At 41.0% G+C, this 21,972-nt stretch overlaps 2 protein-coding genes across 2 annotated transcripts; both read left to right on the forward strand.

Moving 5' to 3' along the window:
- Nucleotides 1-2: 2 nt before the first annotated feature.
- On the forward strand, nt 3-11,083 carry kncn (kinocilin). Its single transcript, XM_033638016.2, has 5 exons — nt 3-263; nt 1,582-1,650; nt 5,424-5,495; nt 6,429-6,522; nt 10,292-11,083. The coding sequence occupies exons 1-5, from the start codon at nt 116-118 to the stop codon at nt 10,362-10,364; spliced, it is 456 nt and encodes a 151-aa protein (XP_033493907.1). The 5' UTR covers nt 3-115; the 3' UTR covers nt 10,365-11,083.
- A 1,607-nt stretch (nt 11,084-12,690) lies between these two features.
- On the forward strand, nt 12,691-16,240 carry tmem275a (transmembrane protein 275a). Its single transcript, XM_033636730.2, has 2 exons — nt 12,691-12,994; nt 15,118-16,240. Exon 2 carries the CDS (start codon nt 15,234-15,236, stop codon nt 15,852-15,854), a length of 621 nt encoding a protein of 206 aa, XP_033492621.1. The 5' UTR covers nt 12,691-12,994; nt 15,118-15,233; the 3' UTR covers nt 15,855-16,240.
- The last annotated feature ends 5,732 nt before the right edge of the window (nt 16,241-21,972 follow it).

Genomic DNA, 21,972 nt, shown 5'->3' on the forward strand with positions numbered 1-21,972 from the left:
TGACAGTGAAGTGGTCAGTGGCAGTGAGGGCCCCAAGCAGAGTGCAGTGTCAAGACTGCTCGCTGTGTGTGTGAGTGTGTGTGTGAGGGGCAGGTGGGGGGCCTCCACCTGCTGAATGAACCCCGTCAGCGTTGGGGAGTACCATGGGCTTCGGGTGGGCTCAGCCTTGCTCAGCATTGTGGCGGGCTGCATCATCATTGGGGTGTCGAGGGAGTGTGACGCTGATGCTGTAGGAGGGATCTTTCTGGGAGCGGGAGGCCTCGGTGAGTGTGTGTGTGGAACTTTCTAGGAACTACTGACTGGCTTAAGTTAAAAGGAAAATACTAGGTACTTTTCTACGTATTGGGTTTAATAAGGTCAGAAGAAAATTAATAAAAAATTGTATATATAACAACAATATTCGTATTTTTAACATATATAGGTGTGGGATGTGTGAGACCCCAAACAATAAGGAAGAAAACATTTTATTAAAAAAAAAAAAATCCTCAGAGGGTTGTCTGGCTTGAGGAAGAAGTGCTTATATGTGACAGGTAGACTGAGGAGTATTTGTTGTTTAAAAAAAGAATAAAAATCCCAAATTAAAGCCACAGATCTGTGGCCTGTGACACTTTCCATCCACCACTCTTGAAAAACACACCATGTGATCATTTGATACAACAGTGTAACTGGAACCAGCTGACAGTCTGAGCAGTTGCACCGCCAAGATAAGAAGAGTGAGAAAGCTAAAGAGCAAAGGGCAGGGCTTTTGATCTGAGGACGACAACATCAGCATGCATTGTTAATGGGCAATGTATTCTCACTGATGATTTGATCAGCTTTCAATAATTAATTTGTGTTCCTAACACGTATCAAAATTTGGCAAATCAAAACTGTGCACAGCAGCTTGAGGGAGACACTCACTTGGGCAGCACTTGTGCAGCTAAGTAGCATCTAATTATGTGTTTTGGGGCTTATGTGCCTCGATGCCTCTTCCGACACATAGGCTGACTAATGAGTATGAACGGAGTGTTCTCGGCAGATTCTTTTCACTCCTTCTGCAGTTTTGTGACATTTTAAGCACATGCATGCATCACAGGCACCCGCAGGACCTGCCAAGGTTTAATGCCAACTCTTGTGGCTTATAAGGGAAATCAATAACTGTGTTGAATTGGAGCAGAGTGCCACTGAGAGGCACACAAGCCCTCCGGTTCAGATATTACTTTATACTTTGAGTTGAACAGGAAGAAACATCACACAGTACACTAAAAATAATCTGAAGGCTGTTTCATCAAACAGCCTTATTGTTGGTCGTGATGTCTGCAAGTATGGGAACATCTATAGAAAAAGAGAAGAGAGTTTTTCTAACTTCCGGTGTGGCTCACATGCAGTCTATGGTGAATGAGATAAGCAGATTGATTAGCAGATATATCCCTCTATAATGAGATTTTTCTTATTGCCTGCATACACAGTATTTTCCTCCTCTCCTAGTTTTGTTTCAGTAATGTGTTCTCATTTCTTAGTAATTCAACCAATAGCAATCAGGACATTAAAAGCAGTAATTCTATATCACTCATCAAATTAATTATGCTATCTGCTTCCCAGGCCTGCTCATATCTATCTACCCCTTTATAAAAGCCTGGCTCAACATCAACCACATTCTTCCATCCTTTGGTAAGTTGTTTGATATTTTAATTCATTATTTGAACAAGGGCTGCACAATATAAGGAAAATATGCGATATATTTCACATGGTTGAATATCGTGATAACAAGATTACCATTGGTTCTCAACCCATGTCATGCTTCCTTAGACACACCTTTCAACATCTGGGTGGGAAGAGCAGCTGTCTTTTAGATGAATGTGTAACGTGTAACGCGTGGTTAAAGTTGTCAAATGATTACGGTTTGGTTTAGGTAACAAAACTACCTGGTCATCATATTCTTATAGAATGGTTCGTATACTATACTACAAAAAATGCATGCACAGCAGTTAATACGATATCCTACGAATGAACACCCACTGAATGACGTTACGTCCTTAAAGTAGTTATGTGATTAACATTAAGTTACTGTGGTTAGGTTTAGGAAAAGAAACATGGTGAGGATGTAAAAAAATTACTCAAAGTTCACACGTTTCCGACACACGCAACTCCAGGGGAAACCTGCCTACTTGCAAGACTGCTCGCTACTACTTCCTTGTTTACTCCCGTCAGCGCATTGGTCACATGATTGCAGCCTTTCGAAATATGTGGGATATGTACGAACTACGAAGTTTGTTGCATTACTTTTCGTAGTAAAACATATGAACAGTTTGTGAGAACAGCCTGACCTGGTTAGGTTTACCTGATAGGGTTAAAATAAGTATGTAAATTGTTGTAAATACGCCATGAGTGACACAAGTATGTCTCGGACACGTATTGTAACTTTAAAACACCACTGACTTTTGGTTTCACGTGAGACACAAACAGCAGTCTCCTGGTTGAAAGTCTGTGGGTGTTTGACCCATCCACCCGCCCTACATGGACTTCCTCGCTCTTTATATGTCAGTTGCTCCAAGTGTTGAATAGTACTGGGGATGGGTTTACGCTGGAATTAGTTAAAAGCCTGGTGCGTCTCACAGAGATGCCAAAAGGCGGCTTTAAGCATCTGTATCACACACTGAGGAGTGTGACAGAACTTCTGCTGATAAAACCTGTCATAAATAAACAGATATTAAAGTACTCAGCTCTGCCTTTCTGCTGCTTTCAATACACTCCTGAAATCCAATACATTGCTTGTTGAATTAATAAAATTAACCAAACTGTTTCCAGCTTTCTTTTATTGAACAAATTGAACATTAAATTGAACATTAAAGGCACCAATAAAGAAGAATGAAGGTCACATTTTAAAGAGCAGTTTTCCCACTAATCCTCTCTTTCAGCTGACTCAGACTGCTCCCAGGCACTGTTGAGATGGTGAATCTTCTGGTTATCATTATATAGTGGATGGGTCACAAAACACAGGACTACCCCCAGGAATCTGGTGTTCAGAATCGTGTGAACTTTAAGTCATTTTAAGATACATCATCACCATGTTTCTCTTCCCAAACCTAGAAAGCATGGCAGAAGAAATACCCGCACACCAATTCAACCGAGCCGGACAGCCCTGAGACTTTTCCCAAACCTAACCACAGTATCTTTACTTGCCTAAACCTGACCTATGTTTTAAATTAACTACGTAACTTTGTTTTGGAGCTTTCTGTTTGTGTTCCTTGTTTCATGTTATTCATTCATGTTTAATCTGCTTCCTGTTTTATTTTGTAGATTCTCTCCTCGTGTGTCGTGTCTGGTTTTACTTCCTGTCTTTGTGTGTTTTCTTGCTTGTTTTCTGTCACACCTGTCTCCTTAGTCCTTCCCTGTTCCCAGAGTCTTCCCTTCACACCTGTTTTGTATTAGTCCTGTGTTGTTAGCCAATCCCTGTTTCACTCCTTTTGCCCATGTCTTCCTACTCCAGCTGTGTCTCGTCCTTGTGAATAGTTTTCTGTGTATACAGTACAGGCCAAAAGTTTGGACACACCTTCTCATTCAATGCGTTTTCTTTATTTTCATGACTATTTACATTGTAGATTCTCACTGAAGGCATCAAAACTATGAATGAACACATGTGGAGTTATGTACTTAACAAAAAAAGGTGAAATAACTGAAAACATGTTTTATATTCTAGTTTCTTCAAAATAGCCACCCTTTGCTCTGATTACTGCTTTGCACACTCTTGGCATTCTCTCCATGAGCTTCAAGAGGTAGTCACCTGAAATGGTTTTCCAACAGTCTTGAAGGAGTTCCCAGAGGTGTTTAGCACTTGTTGGCCCCTTTGCCTTCACTCTGCGGTCCAGCTCACCCCAAACCATCTCGATTGGGTTCAGGTCCGGTGACTGTGGAGGCCAGGTCATCTGTCGCAGCACTCCATCACTCTCCTTCTTGGTCAAATAGCCCTTACGCAGCCTGGAGGTGTGTTTGGGGTCATTGTCCTGTTGAAAAATAAATGATCGTCCAACTAAACGCAAACCGGATGGGATGGCATGTCGCTGCAGGATGCTGTGGTAGCCATGCTGGTTCAGTGTGCCTTCAATTTTGAATAAATCCCCAACAGTGTCACCAGCAAAACACCCCCACACTATCACACCTCCTCCTCCTCCATGCTTCACAGTGGGAACCAGGCATGTGGAATCCATCCGTTCACCTTTTCTGCGTCTCACAAAGACACGGCGGTTGGAACCAAAGATCTCAAATTTGGACTCATCAGACCAAAGCACAGATTTCCACTGGTCTAATGTCCATTCCTTGTGTTTCTTGGCCCAAACAAATCTCTTCTGCTTGTTGCCTCTCCTTAGCAGTGGTTTCCTAGCAGCTATTTGACCATGAAGGCCTGATTCGCGCAGTCTCCTCTTAACAGTTGTTCTAGAGATGGGTCTGCTGCTAGAACTCTGTGTGGCATTCATCTGGTCTCTGGTCTGAGCTGCTGTTAACTTGCGATTTCTGAGGCTGGTGACTCGGATGAACTTATCCTCAGAAGCAGAGGTGACTCTTGGTCTTCCTTTCCTGGGTCGGTCCTCATGTGTGCCAGTTTCGTTGTAGCGCTTGATGGTTTTTGCGACTCCACTTGGGGACACATTTAAAGTTTTTGCAATTTTCCGGACTGACTGACCTTCATTTCTTAAAGTAATGATGGCCACTCGTTTTTCTTTAGTTAGCTGATTGGTTCTTGCCATAATATGAATTTTATCAGTTGTCCAATAGGGCTGTCGGCTGTGTATTAACCTGACTTCTGCACAACACAACTGATGGTCCCAACCCCATTGATAAAGCAAGAAATTCCACTAATTAACCCTGATAAGGCACACCTGTGAAGTGGAAACCATTTCAGGTACATAACTCCACATGTGTTCATTCATAGTTTTGATGCCTTCAGTGAGAATCTACAATGTAAATAGTCATGAAAATAAATAAAACGCATTGAATGAGAAGGTGTGTCCAAACGTTTGGCCTGTACTGTATATACCTGTGTGTTTCCCTTTGTCAGTTTGTCTGCGTTCATCCTGCATTCATCCCTGTTCATCGTGTTTTTCTGGGTTGGTTTTCAGTTTGTTTTTTTTTGTTCTGCTTTCATTTGGATTTTGAGTTGCCTGTCTTTAATGGATGTTTTCGACCAGCTTCATTAAAGCTTGCCTTTTGTTAAAGACTCAAACTGTCTGTCAATCTGCATTTGGGTCCTTCTCTGAACTGCCACTGTAACAGTACATGGTGTCATTCGTGGGGCACTGATTCGTAGGCTACCATACAAACCATTGCATGAGGATACTTACAATACTATACATTGTGCAGCCCTAATTTGGACATGTGATTTAAATACTTGAAGACTATTTCAAGTAAAACATAATTATGGCTCTGAAAATATCTTGATTTCTCAGGAAACTTCAGAGTGCACCCCACACCTGCCAATCCTGCTCCTGATCAACCTGCAGAGACACTGAGAAGAGAAGGTGAGTGAGAATGTGAGCCACAATGCTTTAACAGAAGGGCAGCCAACCATACACAGGTATCATATAACATTCAAGGATATGCTGTTCAGTTTGCTACTTGATAGTGACCCGTCAAGATCATGTCTGTCGTTTGCTGATAGCAAATCTGACACCTGGAGAGCTAATCGTTAACAACAGCGAGAGAAGTGCTGTGTCTAGGTTCTTTATTGCAGAGCATCACTGGTATCTGTAATATCTCAGGATGCAGCTGAATAATAAAGACAAAATGCTTTCTTCTTTCATAACCACTTTTTCTTGACCTAGATGGAGAACATTATGAGATTAGGGAAAGATGAAAGAGAGCCACTGTGCTGAGAGAAACAGGCTAAAATGGCATTAACATAACACTGTAAGTGCTAGTTTATCAAAAAAATCAAGGACAAACTCTATTATAAGACACAGTTTTAGTGCAGCCAACTGTACAAATATGAAAATAGATAAACAAAGAGAAGACCTGCATGTTTGATTATATTAACATTAACCTACAAAGCACTGAATCGTTTGGGGCCAAAATACATGTCTGATATGCTGCTCTCTTGTGAGCCATTCAGAGCTTTTATCATCTGGGACAGGCCTGCTCACCGCCCCCAGGGTCAGAGCCAAACATGCAGCTTTGGGTTATCTGCCACCAAAATCTGGAACACACTTTCTGAACACTTGAGGTCCGCCCAACCCTTTGTTCTTTTAAATTGAGGCTTAAAACCTTTCTGTTTGCCACTGTTTTTCCCCGAAGTCACAGATGTGACAGTGTTATACTTCTGAAATCCTTTAAATCTACTGTTTTTGTTTTGTTTCTAAAACTCCATGTAGAACTTCACTGTTTCTTCTTTTCATAGAAAGCACATGTATTAATATTATCAAACGCTGTGATCTGCTCTCCTGTGCTCTTGGCAGGGACTCAGAGTCAACTGAACTTGGAGCGTTGTAAGAGTCGAATGGGAACCTTTGTGGACGGTGGACCGATGGCTGAGACCAATCCAGATGAGGGGTACTGTACATGGCCATTATTATATCCTGTGAATTATGTTCATGTGCACTTAATGTGGATTAGTGATTTACAAGAAAGTGGTGTGACGTTAGAGTTCAAGACAGGTAAGGAAGGAGGGAGAGGTGGTGTACTGACACCAGAGGCTCGAGTTCACATACGCTGTGCAGTCATTTCAAGAACCTTCAAGATCATATTGTTTCCCTCATCTCAAAGTGTTTTAACCCCCTTAAAGATGAGACACACTCTCTAAAAGAAAACGTGCACATTATGCCCAAAACTATGCAAAGTGGAAGAGTCAAATATGTGAAGATTTGCATGATTTCCCAGATTTGTAGATCTGCGTATCCAACCTAAGCACTGTGTGGGCATGAGATTATTGATTTCAGTCCTGCCTCTCGCAGGCCAGCGCAGGTCTTGGTGAGGGTAAATTTTCCACCTCAGAGCTCTTGATGATCCAGCAGGGGTCAGCGCTTGGCCTAATTTTATTCTTAATTTACATGCTGCCTCTTGGAAACATCCAACATCAGTCCCAACGTCAGTTTTCAATTGATGCAGAATTCACAAATATTTGAGCTGCGATCCAAAAAGAGATCAGTGATCAGGCCATCATTGTTCATTTGTTCACTATGTGTAACGCTTGATAAGAACTTCTAGCGACCTTGTCAATTGTCTGTCAGAAAACTGCTGTTTGTTTTCTGTTTATTGCAGAGTCAACATTGTTTTCTTTAAACCATGTCAGAGATCTTTGCCTCACTTTAATCAAGTAGTTCATCTTTCAACATCATTGATTTGCCCTTGATTATTGTTGTACTATTCTCACACTGTTTTTTTATTAATCAAACTATGTTATCTGTCAACAATTGCTGCGGTAGTGTTTTTGGATGCATCACAAAGTCTCATGTAGATGCCCAAAAATTAATTAACTGAAACTTCAAAGACTCTTAGTGACACATTTTCTAGTCCATAAAGTCACTTTAACTTCCGTACTACATAACAGAGATTTTCTAGGATAATGTTCAGTGGGAATGCAATCATGCTTTTACTTCACTGTTATTGGATTACGACGCCCTGCCAGATGCAGACTTCAAAGCAGTGCAATGATTTGACCTCCTTCACTGTTCAGATGTGCGTCAGCTTTCATCTCAGAGAGTCAATTTTGGGTTTGAGGCCGTCACTATGAGGCACGAGTCAATATGGATTCGATCTACGTGATTTGACGACTAATTAATCTTATTCCATATTGCTCTTTTTGTGGTATGATCAGTTAACACTTTTTAATGCCATCATTAAAAAGAGATGTGATGATGTACCAAAGATTTAAATTATTTTGACACTGATTCATGGACCAAATGACTAATCACTAAATATAAAAGGCATGGTGTTGATTAAGTCATGCTATACGCAGAAATCTCTCATCTAATTATTTTTGTATCTAATGCGTTAATTTATCATAGATAAATGTCAGTAGAAAAGCCAACAGCACAACTTGCATAAGATCATGTGCTTTTTTGTAGCCTGTAGAACCAGCTTAGAGGAGAAAATGAGACTTTCAAAAGGTGAATATTACAAGTTATAATCCCCTTTAACCGTCAAACAGTCAATTTTGATTTTTGGATATATATTTTTTCCTTCAAAAACAAGCATTTTTTCAAACCCATGAGTGAAATATATGGACATTAATCATTTTTCAATGCTTGATATGATTAAATCTAGACAGTTAAGGTCTATGTAGCCATAAGGTAGCATGTTAACTGGTAATACTGGAAAAAATCCACTGAGATTCACCCTCACTCTTTAAAGAGTAAACGATTCATCCACTGAGGTTCATTTTAATATGTTATGCTCATATCATTACACATATTATGCAGTACAGTCATGTTAAAACTCATTTTAAGGGGAGACACTGTAGGTGAACAGGGTGAAACTTTAAATTAATCAATATCATTTGATCCCCGTTAATTACTTACAGTACATCTTTGTATTTGGAGCTTTCTATATTTCATACAGGTGGTTAACACTGTCGCCTCACAGCAAGAGGGTTCAGGGTTGGAACTCACCAGCTGGCGACTTTCTGCTTGGAATTTGCGTGTTCTCCCCGTGTCAGTGTGGGGTTTCTCCCGCAGTCCAATGCAGGTCAAGGTTAATTAGTGACTCTAAATTGCCTCTAAGTGCGATGGTTGTCTGTCTCTATGTGTCAGCCCTGTGATAGTCTGGCGACCTGTCCAGGTTGTACCCCGCCTCTCGCCTAACGTCAGCTGGGATAGGCCCCAACCCCCTCATGACCCTTAAAAGGATAAGTGGTTACAGATAATGAATGAATGAAATTTTAAATGAGACACTATATAGTTAAATATGCACTACAGAACTGCAGAACTGAAATATGAACATTGGATAGAGCCAGGTACAAAATTCATGCTTCATTTTGTTGACATATTGGACTCAACAATTTTGGATATCTCCTTTAATCACTCCATAAATCTGGAAATACTGACAACAGCCATAAAAAAAGAAAAGAAAATCGCCATGTTTTAGGAATAAAATGTCCTATAAATGCAGCTATGGGTGAAATAAGAATAAACCTTTCTGTACAAAGATCAGAGGAATTAAACTGGAAAGTTTGGCGTTTGATAGTTCAGCTGAAGTGGAGATTTCTGGCTCAGAGTACAAGGAAAAACTCAGTTTGTGAAAATGGCCTTTAAAGATGTTTACTGTAAAATTCCATACATCTTTACACAAAAAATAAGATAAGACAGTAGAATAGCTTGAACATTTTTACTAATAAATATCACCATGAAACTTCTCCAGATGATTACTGACATTAAGACGTTAATTATTTATATGACAAGTTTTCTGAAAATGCATGTTTAAATATGCGAATGAGGCATTATCCAATCAAATCTGCACTTTGAAGTTGTCACTCTGCACACTCATACCTAAATGCTAGAATAGCTCAGTTTACACAGACTTCCAAAACGACATATATGATCATACCCAAAACGACACATGCTACTGTTCAAACGGTCGCAGTTTTAAACACTTCCTTAACGTTATGAAACAGTTGCTATTACATCTTAGTGGTTTGAGTTAGGCAAAAAATAGGTGGTTAGGTTTAGAAAACCACCATAGTTTGGCATTAAATAAATACTTAAATTACTTATGTAACATAATGTATGTTGTGTTGTATGCTACACATACTAGCATACACTATGTTTTAATTAAAAGAAGTCCGTGTCGACTGTGGGCCACAAACGCTTGTTTACACCATGATCCACCACTTCTCCCATCTTTATACCACATTACACGGACTTTGTCGCCTTTTTATACTGTTAAAACTGTTACCTCCCTTCCTCTCCTGCTCCCAAAATAATTACTATGGCCAGTAGAGGGCGCTGCCTTACAATAACAGTAAGTCTATGTCGTAATGAGCCGCTCGCACAGTCGACCTGTGTGGCCATTTTTTGCTGAAAGCAGCCTGGCTTTTTGCATAAATTTCCGATACAGTAATCTGAACTAAAACAAACACCTAAATGTGTATTTTGGACGACTGAAAGACCACATGGAAGCAAATTAGCCCAAAATCTCACCTGTAGTGTCTCCCCTTCAGTTTTGGATGACTTAAGGGAAGTAAAGACTGTCATAAACTGAGGGAAGACCGATGATGACGAAGAAAGCAGTGCCTCTAATCTAATGTTTTAGTTCAGCTTCATCACACAGACAGACACAATACAACATCCCTTGTTTACGTGAGTCATGCTCTGGTGTGTTTCAGGACATCAGACATGCCAGACGTCTTATCTCTACGGAAACTTAAGCAACTACCTTCTGATCAAGACCTGCCGTGATGTCATCACACGACCTGACCACTGACAAATGTTGCTCAACTTCCCTGCTAAATCTTCTTCATTAGGTTTCTTTCTCCTCGACCTGTTTGTTGAGATCACCTCATGATATTGTGCTTCTGTGGTCTAATAAACCTCTCCAAAGATGATGATTGTCAGAGAGGTATTTCCATACTTCCTGCCAATGAGTGAAGCAAATTAAGCCCAGTAGTCCCACTTGTGTGCAGCTCATCTCATCATCTCACAATGTTCTCAGCCGCCAATTAAGAAATGGTTATGGTCGTTAGGCGATGATGGGACTCGTACAAGATTCAGCTCAGGTTCCCCTGCTCGCAGTCGTCATGAGCGAAACAAATTGGAATACATGTGTACAGGCAGACACACACACACAAACAGCTACATCCGTTGCATGCACACAGTGAACTGCACCCCCGCAGTGAAACATAATACATTGATATTCAGGACAGCACAGGCAGAATGGCTGCTGCATGGGAAGTGGCGTGGGGAAGAACGCCGTGCTCTGACAAAAACCGCGGCGTGCTGTGAGGCTGAATAATGTCGACAACGGGAGCCTGAGGAGTCTGCAGTGCCTTGATGACAACCAGCAGTTTGATTGTCAGGCCTCAAATCACAGTCCCTCTGTGTCTGTGTGAAGATTAACAACGGAGGGACACATAACAAATGCTTAATTGCACATTACCCAGGATGAGTTAAAGGGACAGTTCACCCCAAAATCAAAAAGTCATATTTTTCCTCTTACCTGTAGTGCTGTATATCAGTCTAGATTGTTTTGGTGTGAGGTGCAGAGTGTTGGAGATGTCAGCTGTAGAGATGTCTGCCCTCTCTCAAATATTATTACTGGACTCAGCTGTCTCTTTCTAGAAATCATGACCGGATTATTCAAGATAATCCACAGAGAGTTTGACCTCTTTAGACTTTTCCCTTCTCAGCGCACCTTGAAAGCAGGTGAAGTTGTGCAGGACATCCCTTCTCTGCTTAACAAATAAATTGACATTTTAAATATACAAACAATAAGTAAGTGTACCTTGAGTTTTTGTTTTTTACTTGCGGGTTTTAAGGTATTATTGGTGCCAGTTTCTAATACAGCAACCTCTCTGAAGGATTTATAAGTTAGAGCTTGTTTCATCATGTACTGATGCTTTATTAACATTTACCAGCCCTTTATTAGAGCAGCTTTTGGGTTGCCAGGTAGGTCTTTTTATCCTCCTCCAGTAATGAGATCCATATCTTATTCGTTTTTTAGCTCTTTAAATCATGAGAATAAACCCTCCAATGTTCACTGTGACCTCTGACCTCCAGAATCCTTTATTAATTATTTATTAGCATTTACTTTTGACCATTTAATAATGACTTATGGACATATGGAGGATGAAAAATGACAAGTATAAAAAAATACATTTCACTTATTTATTTTTTATTTATGTTTGCATTTATTTCTATATTTATCTATTTATTAAATACTGTATTTATTTATTGCATTTATTTATTTCCATGTATTTATTCATGTATGCATTTATTTAATGCATTAATTTATTATTTTTTTATTTATTTCCGTATTTATTTTTTAATACTGAATTTATTTATCTATTCATTTATTTCCATATTAATTTATTTATCCCTGTATTTATTGATTGATTGCTTCATGAGTCTTTTTTTTGTCTTTCATACTTTATAACTGTACACTTTTTGGCTTATTTATTAATTAATGACTCGACAGCCAAAGAGATTTTTCAACACCTGGCAACCCACAGATTTTTCTAATTAATGATTCATAATTGATTTATTACCCCTTTCTTTCAACCTGTGAACCTTGTATAAAAAGGTACATGAAGTTATTTAAGGGTGTGACTTAAAACACTATAATGAGGACACTTGATTGTTAATTACATTTCAAAGGAAATGGTGAAATTAAAAATATATATGTGTATATTATCAAGTTCCTCTTTAAAAATCAGCAACAAGTAAATAAAGGTGAGCTGGTGAGATGCAGGCAAGGTGCAACAGTCTTCACCTTCATCATCCCCTCACACACACACACACACACACACACACACACCCCAGGTTGGTAAAGGATGGATCAGTGAGGAGGAGGAGGCAGGAGAGTCGCATCCAGAGGTCCACCACAGAGGAGAGAAGATGCTCCGCGTGGCACATCACACACACGTGTGATAATGAAATGATATGACGACTTCACAGCGACCACCGAACAGATGCCTCGCGCCGTTTCCCTCTATTTCCGTTGCAGGATGACCTGTCAGGTGCTACGTGCGTCTCGGTCCACATCAGGAGCCGCGCGCGGTGTTGCGTCTGTGTGTCAACTCAGAAGAAATGCCATCTCACCTAAGTGATCTTCCGTCTCTACCGCTCGGATCATTTTTTCCTCAGCAGGTCGGATCGCTTTGCTTTTGATGTCCCCGTGGCCACTGATTGAATGGCTGTCATGACTTGTGCCCTCAGGACTGTGAAGCTACGAAAGGAGGATGAAAACCCCCCGTTTGGTGTTTATGCGTCCTTTTAACCTCTCGGTAATTACAGCCGGTAATTAGACTGGAGCCTCGGTGAAAATTTACTGAATCAACAATGGAAGGACCTTCTGTGTATCCACATAAAGGGTAAGATATTTTTTTTTAACGGGTTGTTTTCTCACAGGAATGCAACGCATCAGTGCAGTGAGCATGCATTTAAATGTTCTCAGCCTGGTTCATAATCAAACGTGTTCGTAATACAGGCTATTCAGGGTCACAGATTTTCTGTTAGACATTTATAAAACATAATATCCCACATCCGTTCTCTTCATTTGCACTGTGAGCTCTTGACTGGATGCACACTGGAATGAAAGGGCTGATTTGATTGCAACTAAATACTGAATGCCATTCACACAGTGGCCTAGCGGGCACAAATGAAGCAGCTGCAGTGCTGTTGCACACATTGTGCTTCATACAACATGATCAAATACATGGCACACATGTTGAATTATTAAGCAGCACTTGTGACTTCTTAAAAACGGTGGCGCAGGAGTCACAGGGTTTTATTAATACTGTGTGATTAATGCCACAATGTGGATCAAATCTCCCATTAATGATCCCACCAATACCTCTCAACTGTTTTGTAAAACGTAGTGTACTCATTTTTTTAAGATTTCAATGTACAGTGTTCTCACTAGTCTGCTTCCAGTGTCACCAACATAGGCGTAGACTGGGGGGGATTAATATTTTAACATGTTCATTTGTCCTCCACAGTTAAACATTAAAGTAGCAGAGGGCTTTTGACCAAATGACAGATATTTCCACCATAAATGAACTCAGAAAGGACACAAATCGGTGAATGAAAATTAACCAGAATGCAAAAAATTAAGGGTTTGACGATCAGAACTCCCCTCAAAACACATTCTCATCCCAACTCATCAAATGCCGACGCTTGGTCAGTGGCCTTATGCATCAAAATATGAGGCGCTAGGCTCCCTCCTGTGTCAGTTTTGGACATTCAGGATCAGCGTGTCTGTACGCTTGTTATATGCATACAGTCTTTTTCAAAATACACTTACAACGTTAGTATAGCACACATTTTTTAGGTTTGTTTTCCTTGGTTTAGGCAATAGAAGCACATGGTTTGGCTCAAAATGCGTAAGGTTGTTACCAACATAATGAAATGTCATGTGACATATGTCATTAGTGTAGCATGCTACATGTACTAGCACAATACGTTGTTACAAAAGCAACTTGGCTGACTTCTGGTTTCATACTGGAAACAAACAGTGGGCTCCTGGGTAAAAGTCCAGGGTTTGTCTGACCCATCCACCTCCCTTCGCACCCATCCCAACACATTCTCACTCCGACCTCGTCACATATGGACGTTCGGTCATGGACCTTCCACGTACCCTGGTTGCGTTGGCTGTTGACGTTCTGGGAGGCCGTGTCAAGTTCTGCCTGTTACATGCATTGTCTTCTTTCAAAATACACTTCCGTTTTCACAGGAAATTTAACGTTTACATACAGTCTCTTTCAAAATAAACGCACTACAACGGTACAACAACGCGACTTAATGTATTTTTTTCCCTCCAACAACTAACGCACGTGGTTGGGTTTAGGCAACAAAAGCACGTGGTTAGGTTCAGGAAAAAAGAACAGGGTTTGGCTTTAGAATCTTACGGGACGTGAACACTGCTCCCCCAACCGCAATTGGCTGCGTAACATGACGACATGAAAGGACGGCTTTTCTGATGCTGCAAGTCACTGCCCAAGCGCTTGATTTTGACGACTTCAGAGGGAGACTGGGTTGACTGATGCCGACTTTCTCGCTCTTTTTATACGGTAGTTGCCCACAGTGTCAGAAACTGCGATGGTATTTGAGGAGTTGGAAGTGAGACTGGGCTGCCTGTTTCATATGTGCCCCCCCAGTACTGAAACAAAACCTACGCCCTTGGTCACCAGTATAGTCTATACAAGTATACTCTGAGAGCCAACTCACCTACACGCTGCCCAGTGTGTTCTACTTTTAGGTTATCAGGTATTTATCATGATAGGTGTAATTTACAGGAGTAGCAGGGAAGTGATGCATGTCCAGAGCTCATTGTTTGAGGACACTTCACTGTGTCCACAGTGATCATTAGATGCCTGTCCAGTGACACTGGTGCACAGAACAAGAGCAGGGTAATCAGTGCACTTATCAGAGGCAGAGTTTCTTTCACTGTGTGTATCTAAAAACTCTCACAGCTGTCATGTATTGTCATTTACAGACAAAGATGTTTCCTGGCTGTGACTTTATTTAAACCTCGCCATGGGGAAGAGTTCGGGCTGAGACACGGGGAGATTTGATAACACAGTAGAAGAGACAGAGCCTGGAGGCGGAGACATGGTCATCACTGATAGAAACACCGGCACCCCTGTACCCAAGAAGGAGCCCCAGAATAAGACGAGGAGGAAGTCTCGCCCTCATGGCCTGCCCTCTCCGGCACTCTGCTGTGCCTGCGGCCTATGCATCATGCTGGCTGGACTCAACATCACCCTGGTGGGAGCGTTCGCCTTCACCACACTGGTGCCTTCTGCCAATCCCCCGATCATCATTGGACCTATCCTACTGCTGGTGGCCTTCTCCTTTTTTGGGGCCTGTTGCGTGTGCAGCCGCCTCCCTCCTCCCCACAGCTCGCGGAGGTCTAAGGTGGGTGGCAGGGGCGCCGGGCTGATGGGACATGGCGGGCTGGCTGGTGGGGCAGCGTTTGAAATAGAGACCAGTGAGCACACGCTGCAGGATACCACAGCTGTGCAGCTCAGCCCCACATCCTCCCCTGGATCGTCCCGGGCGTCCAGCCCAGAAAAGGAGGCTCCCGACGCGGCCCTGCCAGGGTCCTGCAAGCTCTTCACCATGGAGACCAACGGCCCTTCTTCTGTTTCCGCCACCGCAGTCTACTCAGCCTCCACAGCAGCAGGAGGGGAGGTGAGGCTCAACCTACCACGTGAGGAAGTGGTCGCCTAGCAGAGCAAAAACTCTTCCAAGGCCGGAGCGCTGCCAGTGTAAATATCCTTCTGGGTCGAGGGCTTGCTGAGTGTGATTGTGTCCTCTATTTAACGTAGTGCCATACTTCTGGTTGTGAACAGTATGCTTTTGATTTTCTTGCTGTGCAGCCAACTGGTAATTAGCATGCAAAGTTAATGAAACATCCAAGTGTTTGTGGATCAAAGGTTTTGGAATTCAAATTCCTACCTCTCTTGTGCTGTTTTTTCCTACAGGTCTATGTTTTTAACGTGGGGCATTATGAACAGTTTTAGTGTAAAAATCAAAGTGTCTGAAACCATAAACATTTCTCTTACACTGCTAACCTCAGCTGTCGGCAGTGATTTCAGAGGGCTGGAATGAAAAAATATGATTGTTGATTTGTTCTGAAAACTTAAAGATGAGATGTGAAAGGTCAACGGTGAACCGTGCAGGTACGTTCGTAGAGACATTTGGCATTTTGTCTGCCATTCTCAGTGCTGAACTTGTTTTGGGGGCGTCAGCTATTATAGGTCAAAGGGGTCCCAAAGCAATATCCTATCACCTGAGATTAAATTCTCTGTATTTACAGTTCTTTTCACAAGTAAGTGGTCACACACTACTTGTCTACAGCCAATACATTTCTAATGAACAACGGTGCATATAGAGCCAAACGTGTACGATGTTGGGTCACACCAGCATCAGTGCTGTGAATATTATGTTTCTCACCACGTTGTTTTCTGATTTCATTTTCATTGACGGTAGTCGCAACTCAAATCACAGTTTTAAGGTCACGCTCATGTTGATATTTTCAGTAATTTATATACAGTGTAATGCAGTTTAGGTCATGATCCAGGTGGAATAGGGACTTACCTCACTGTAAGGCATAACAATGTGTCGTCATGAGGATTTTTGTCATCAGGAATTTGAATTAACAGTGGAAACTCCACGCAGGAATGTTTTACAAACGTGAATTTCACAGTATGGAATTCTTGTTCTCAATGTCTGATATGACAGACTTTCACTTCATATTCAGCAGAAGTTAAAGGTCCAGTGTGTCGGATTTAGGGGGATATATTGGCAGAAATTGAATGTAATATCCATAGCTATGTTTTCATTAGTTTATAATCACCTGAACCTAAGAATCCTTGTGGTTTTGTTACCTTAGAATGAGCCATTCAAATCTTTACAGAGCAGGTCCTCTCCCAAGGAGTTTGTCGACACACCAAGCCGACGGTTAGCTGTAGGTCAATGCTGAGCCATCTGTGAGCATCTGTCACCGTAGTTCTGTGTGTCCTGCACTGTTAGCACTTGTCGGCCCTTTTCAGCTTTTGTTCGGTTGACTCAGCATGTTGAATTTGAGATGGTGGAGCCCGGCGGTGAGTAAAATCACTGTGATTGGCCAAAACGTTCTCACTCGTTACATATTGACGTTTGGTCATGGACTTTCCATGTCCACATAGGACGTGCAAGGTACCCTGGGTGTGTTGGTTGTTGATCTGGTACACCGTGTCAAGTTCTGCCTGGTACATGCATTGTCTTCTTTCAAAAAACACTTCTGTTTTCACAGGAAATTTAACGTTTACATAGTCTCTTTCAAAATAAATGCACTATGTCGGTACACAAATTGGATTTTAATGACTTCAGAGTAAGACCAGGCTCAATTGGTAGTTCAGCTCAGCGCACAAGAAAAGACACAAGGAGAGCAAACAAACAGCTAAAGTCCAAAGGGAGTGAGATCCAAACAAACTTGTTATATGAGGTAAGATTATTTTTTTAGTCATTGAGCTCTTTAACAGAAACAGTTTGTAATTGTAATTTGAGTTATTGTTTGCTGGCGCATGATTAATATAGTTATTTCCTCTCACACAGACACAGAACATACATGCTAGTTCGCCGTCTCTGTAGTCATTGTGGTGTGTTTACTTGTCATTTGGTGGCAGAGACACATGAGTCAATGCAACGGCTGGCCTTCATCGCTACTAGTTCTGTGATGTAGGTTTGGTGTGTCTGGACCTCACAGTAGTCTGGAATGGACAAATCAAACACTGGCTCCAGATAGGGCCATTTGTGTTTTAGTGTCGACCACCATAGTCCCACACCAGGTATTACTCAAAAAACCAGATAAGAAAAGAGATATGAGTTTGTCCCCATTCTTGCATGAATATATTTGGAGAGATCTAGACCTTTGAATTCATCCACTCCACAAAGTTGACTTGGACTGAGCATCGCAGTGCGTGCATGTGAGTTTACAGAGAGAGAGATGTTTCTGTAAGTCTATAAGTTAGGTTATTAACAACTTACTCTGAACGCTGCTATCTCAATTGTTTTTGGGGTTGCCTCAAAATAGTAAGGCCAGTTGGGAAGCGTTGGCAGGCCGTATGTGGCCAGCGCGCCGTCAGTTAATGATGAATGTTCTACATGCTTCGTACAGGGGAGAAGTTTCATTTGGTTGCAATGTGCAACCTCACAGCTAGATGCCACTAAATCCTACACACTGAACCTTTAACCTTCTCTGGACCTTGTATACACAGTATCGGCAAGCCAAGAAGTCTGACAGAGTTAAGATTTTCAGATTGCATTAAAAAAAGTATCTGTTCCCCATCACTGTGATGTCGTCTTGTCAGCTATGAACTCGACTGGTCAAAAGAGACATTAAACCCTGATTTCCTTTGAAAGGAAAGTTGCCTTAGACTGAGATATCAGGATCAAACTAATGAGGGCTATAACAAAAGGGCACAATAGCATTTTTCCTCAGAAAGCCTTTGTTCGGCTCTGGATTTCTATTCCATATTGTTAGGAAAGCCTCAACTAGTGTCTGTTTTTATTTCTGTGGGTATAATAAATGCATGCAAACGGCTTCAGTGTTCCATCTCAGCAGAAACGATCTGGAGAAGCAGGAGAGTGAACACCTGCATACAGATACACAGTGCAGTGACCAGAGCGTTCCTTTATACGGTGTTAACCTTCATTATTTGTGACACAGCTCCTCAGAAGGACCAGTTTCTCTGTCAAAGCTCGCTCCCTCTCGTGCTGAGCTTATTTTTTTGCATGTTAAGAGAACTGAGTCATGGAAATGCAAACACCCTGTTGTGAACTCGTGGTGTTATCTGTGTGTTTTAATTTGTGTAGCACCTCTGCAGAAGTCTGGAAAATGTAAAGGATAGAATATTTTTGTGAAGATCATAATTTGTTTATTTAAAAAAAGAAGTAACGATCCAAATGTGAATCCTTCAGAAGATATAAATAAAAAGGCTCTTTCAGTAGAACGTGAGGTCGCTCAGTATGTATGTGTGGCATGATGCTGCGTTTTGTGACATCATGAAGTGAAGTGAATAAAAATGTACAACTGGATTTGCTATATGTTTAAATTTCTGACACATTCAGTGTAATCTTGCAGGATAACACCCGTTTTATTATCTTTACAAGCATAATTTCAGGGTTCCCACAGGTCCAAAAAATCCTTAAAAAGTTTCTGAATTTTAGGAGAAAATCAAGACCTTGAAAGTGCTTGAATTTATATATTTTTTGATGTTGTCTGCCATCACACATTCAAGCATCTCTCTTTTTAGTGCCATTTCTCATCATAGAAATGCTCAGTGTTGTAACAGTGTGTTGGGTCCTTGAATTTGAAGAAACTAGGGCTGGATACTCCTTGAGAAGCCCTTGAATTTGATGTTGAAGAAAGTGTGGGAGTCCTGTTGTTTATTCCAAGAGAGTCTATAAAGATTCTTCAGCACTTTGTAGCAAAACAACAAGACATAAAGCAAAAATGATTCCCCAGATGTATCAGAAAGAAGGTGCAAAACAGCTGGTGACTTTATGCCTCAGTTTATCCGTCCATGCCAAACCAGCCTCCTGTTCACCTCAAGCACCTCAGTGTCACATCTAGACATGCAACTAAGGATTATTTTTTATTATTGAGTACTCTGTTGATTATTCTCTTGAATAATAGGTTCATTTAACACGGTCAACTCAATTCAACAACAATCCTGGGTGTCTACATGTATCAGACACTTAAATTTAATGTCTTTAAGATGTTTTTAAGACAGATTTTTAGACATATCTTTTTTGTTATTCAGTCATTGCAGTTAAGTATAAAGGCAGGTGTATATATGTGATTCCATGCAGCAGTAGGAATATGGTTATTAAAATGAGTGAGGATAAGCCACATTTTGCCAACAGGTAAGTGCACATAAAAAATAAAAAGACAGTATGAGGTTCAGTGGTAGGTTTAAAGATCTATAACATCAGAAATTTGGACTTTCACATAGAAGAGCTTGATGCATTTTGACAAAAAGAAATTAAAAGATGGTTAAATTAAAATGAGATGAAATGTTTGTAAGACTATTTATTGATGTTTAAGGTCTGATATTTATAATTTATCACTTTTTAAGGACCTGCAGACACCCTGCAAAGATAATCAACTTACAGCCATATGAAAGAAAAAAATCTGCAAATCTTCTCATGTAAAAACCTTGAACTTCTTGCTTTGTTGCTCGACTAATTCTTTTAGTTAAGTGTTTACTAAAAATACTGCTGATGAGCCCTGAGCAGTTTCCTGCATGCCACTCCCCTCCTCTCTTTCCAACATGTTGTGTCTCTCTATACTATCACTGTCAAATCAAGGTATAAAATGCTCCCTAAAATCTTTTAAAGGGGAACTCTGCCCATTTTAAAAATTTTCACACATTATTCCTGTCCTTCAAGACAGTCTGAAACATAAGTAAACACAACCAGCTCTCTCACAAATCCAACAACTAATGTGCAAAAACTCAAATGTGTGATGTCGTCAAGTATAAAGTGTGGAGCTGCTTCATAGACACTGAACTGGGAAAGATGTTATAGATGACACTGAGAGCACCCAGGGGAATGTTCTGAGTATATGGGGACATTTTCTGTTTCATGACTAAAATAAAACACAGCTAATTCGAGTATAAAAAAGAAAACAAACATCATGTGAGTCCACAAAAGCGGTCTCCCATTCATTGTCTATGGAGCAGCTCCAGACTTTACACCTTATGACATCACAAGTTTGAGCTAACCTCTGGGGGTCTGGCTTTGACAGAGAGCAGCTCATGTTAACAAATATTGATTAAACTTTCCTAGACCATGGGAATATCATATTGGAATTCTTAATTTAGGCGGTGTTCCCCTTTAATAATAACAAAATCATTAGGTGTGACCTCTAGTCCACCTGGTAGAGTGTAGATCCCATGTAGGTCGAGTCCTTTGCAGCAGCACAGATTCAAATCCAACTTGAAGCTTCTTGCTGTGTGTCGTGCCCTCTCTTTCTCCTCCCTTTCCTGTCACTCTCCAGCTGCTCTGTAATAAAGACAATTAAGCCCTAAAAAATCATATTCACACAAACAAACAAACAAAAACACTGCAGATACATTTCTTGTCAATCAACTGATCAGTTTGTTGTTTTTGCCTCTTTTTGGGCCTTTGTGGCCTTTATTTGAGAGGACAGTGTTAAGAGTGAAAGGGGGAGAGAAAGTGGACGATATGCAGCCAAGGGCTGCAGGATGGAATCAAACCTGCAGCTGCTGTGGCAAGGACTCAGCCTTTGTACATAAGATAAGATAATCCTCTATTCGTCCCACAGCAGCAGAGGGACAGTGCAAACAGGAACACGGGGGCTATTCGGTGCCCCTGGCTGGTTAAAAATTTGTTCTGAAGAAGTCAAATCAGAGCATATTTAAAAACAAGTTGACGAAAGTGCTTTACAAAGAGACTGAATGAAACAGAGGCATGATAAATAAATATAATAAATAAATAATAGACCTTAAGCTGGAAAGGAGGTTTAATTGTTAGTGGGAGATTATTCCATAGTTTGAGGCCAACAACTAAAACTGCTTGATTACTTTTTGTTCCTGACTGGGTGCAGGTAATGGAGAGTAGTGATTGGTCCCCAGATCTGAGGGTTCAGGAGATGGAATACAATATGAACAGTTCAGAAATATAACCAAGTGCCTGTCCATGCTGTGCTCTAAAAACAAATGAAAGAATTTTAAAATCAATTCTGTCCCTCACTGGTGAAGAGAGGCCGGTACAGATGACATACAGTCTCTTTTTCTGGTACCTGTGAGGAGAAGAGGCAAACAAGAAATGTTCCCCG

Source organism: Epinephelus lanceolatus, chromosome 12 (genome assembly GCF_041903045.1).
Source record: "Epinephelus lanceolatus isolate andai-2023 chromosome 12, ASM4190304v1, whole genome shotgun sequence".
In the NCBI taxonomy this organism is placed as follows: Eukaryota; Metazoa; Chordata; class Actinopteri; order Perciformes; family Serranidae; genus Epinephelus; species Epinephelus lanceolatus.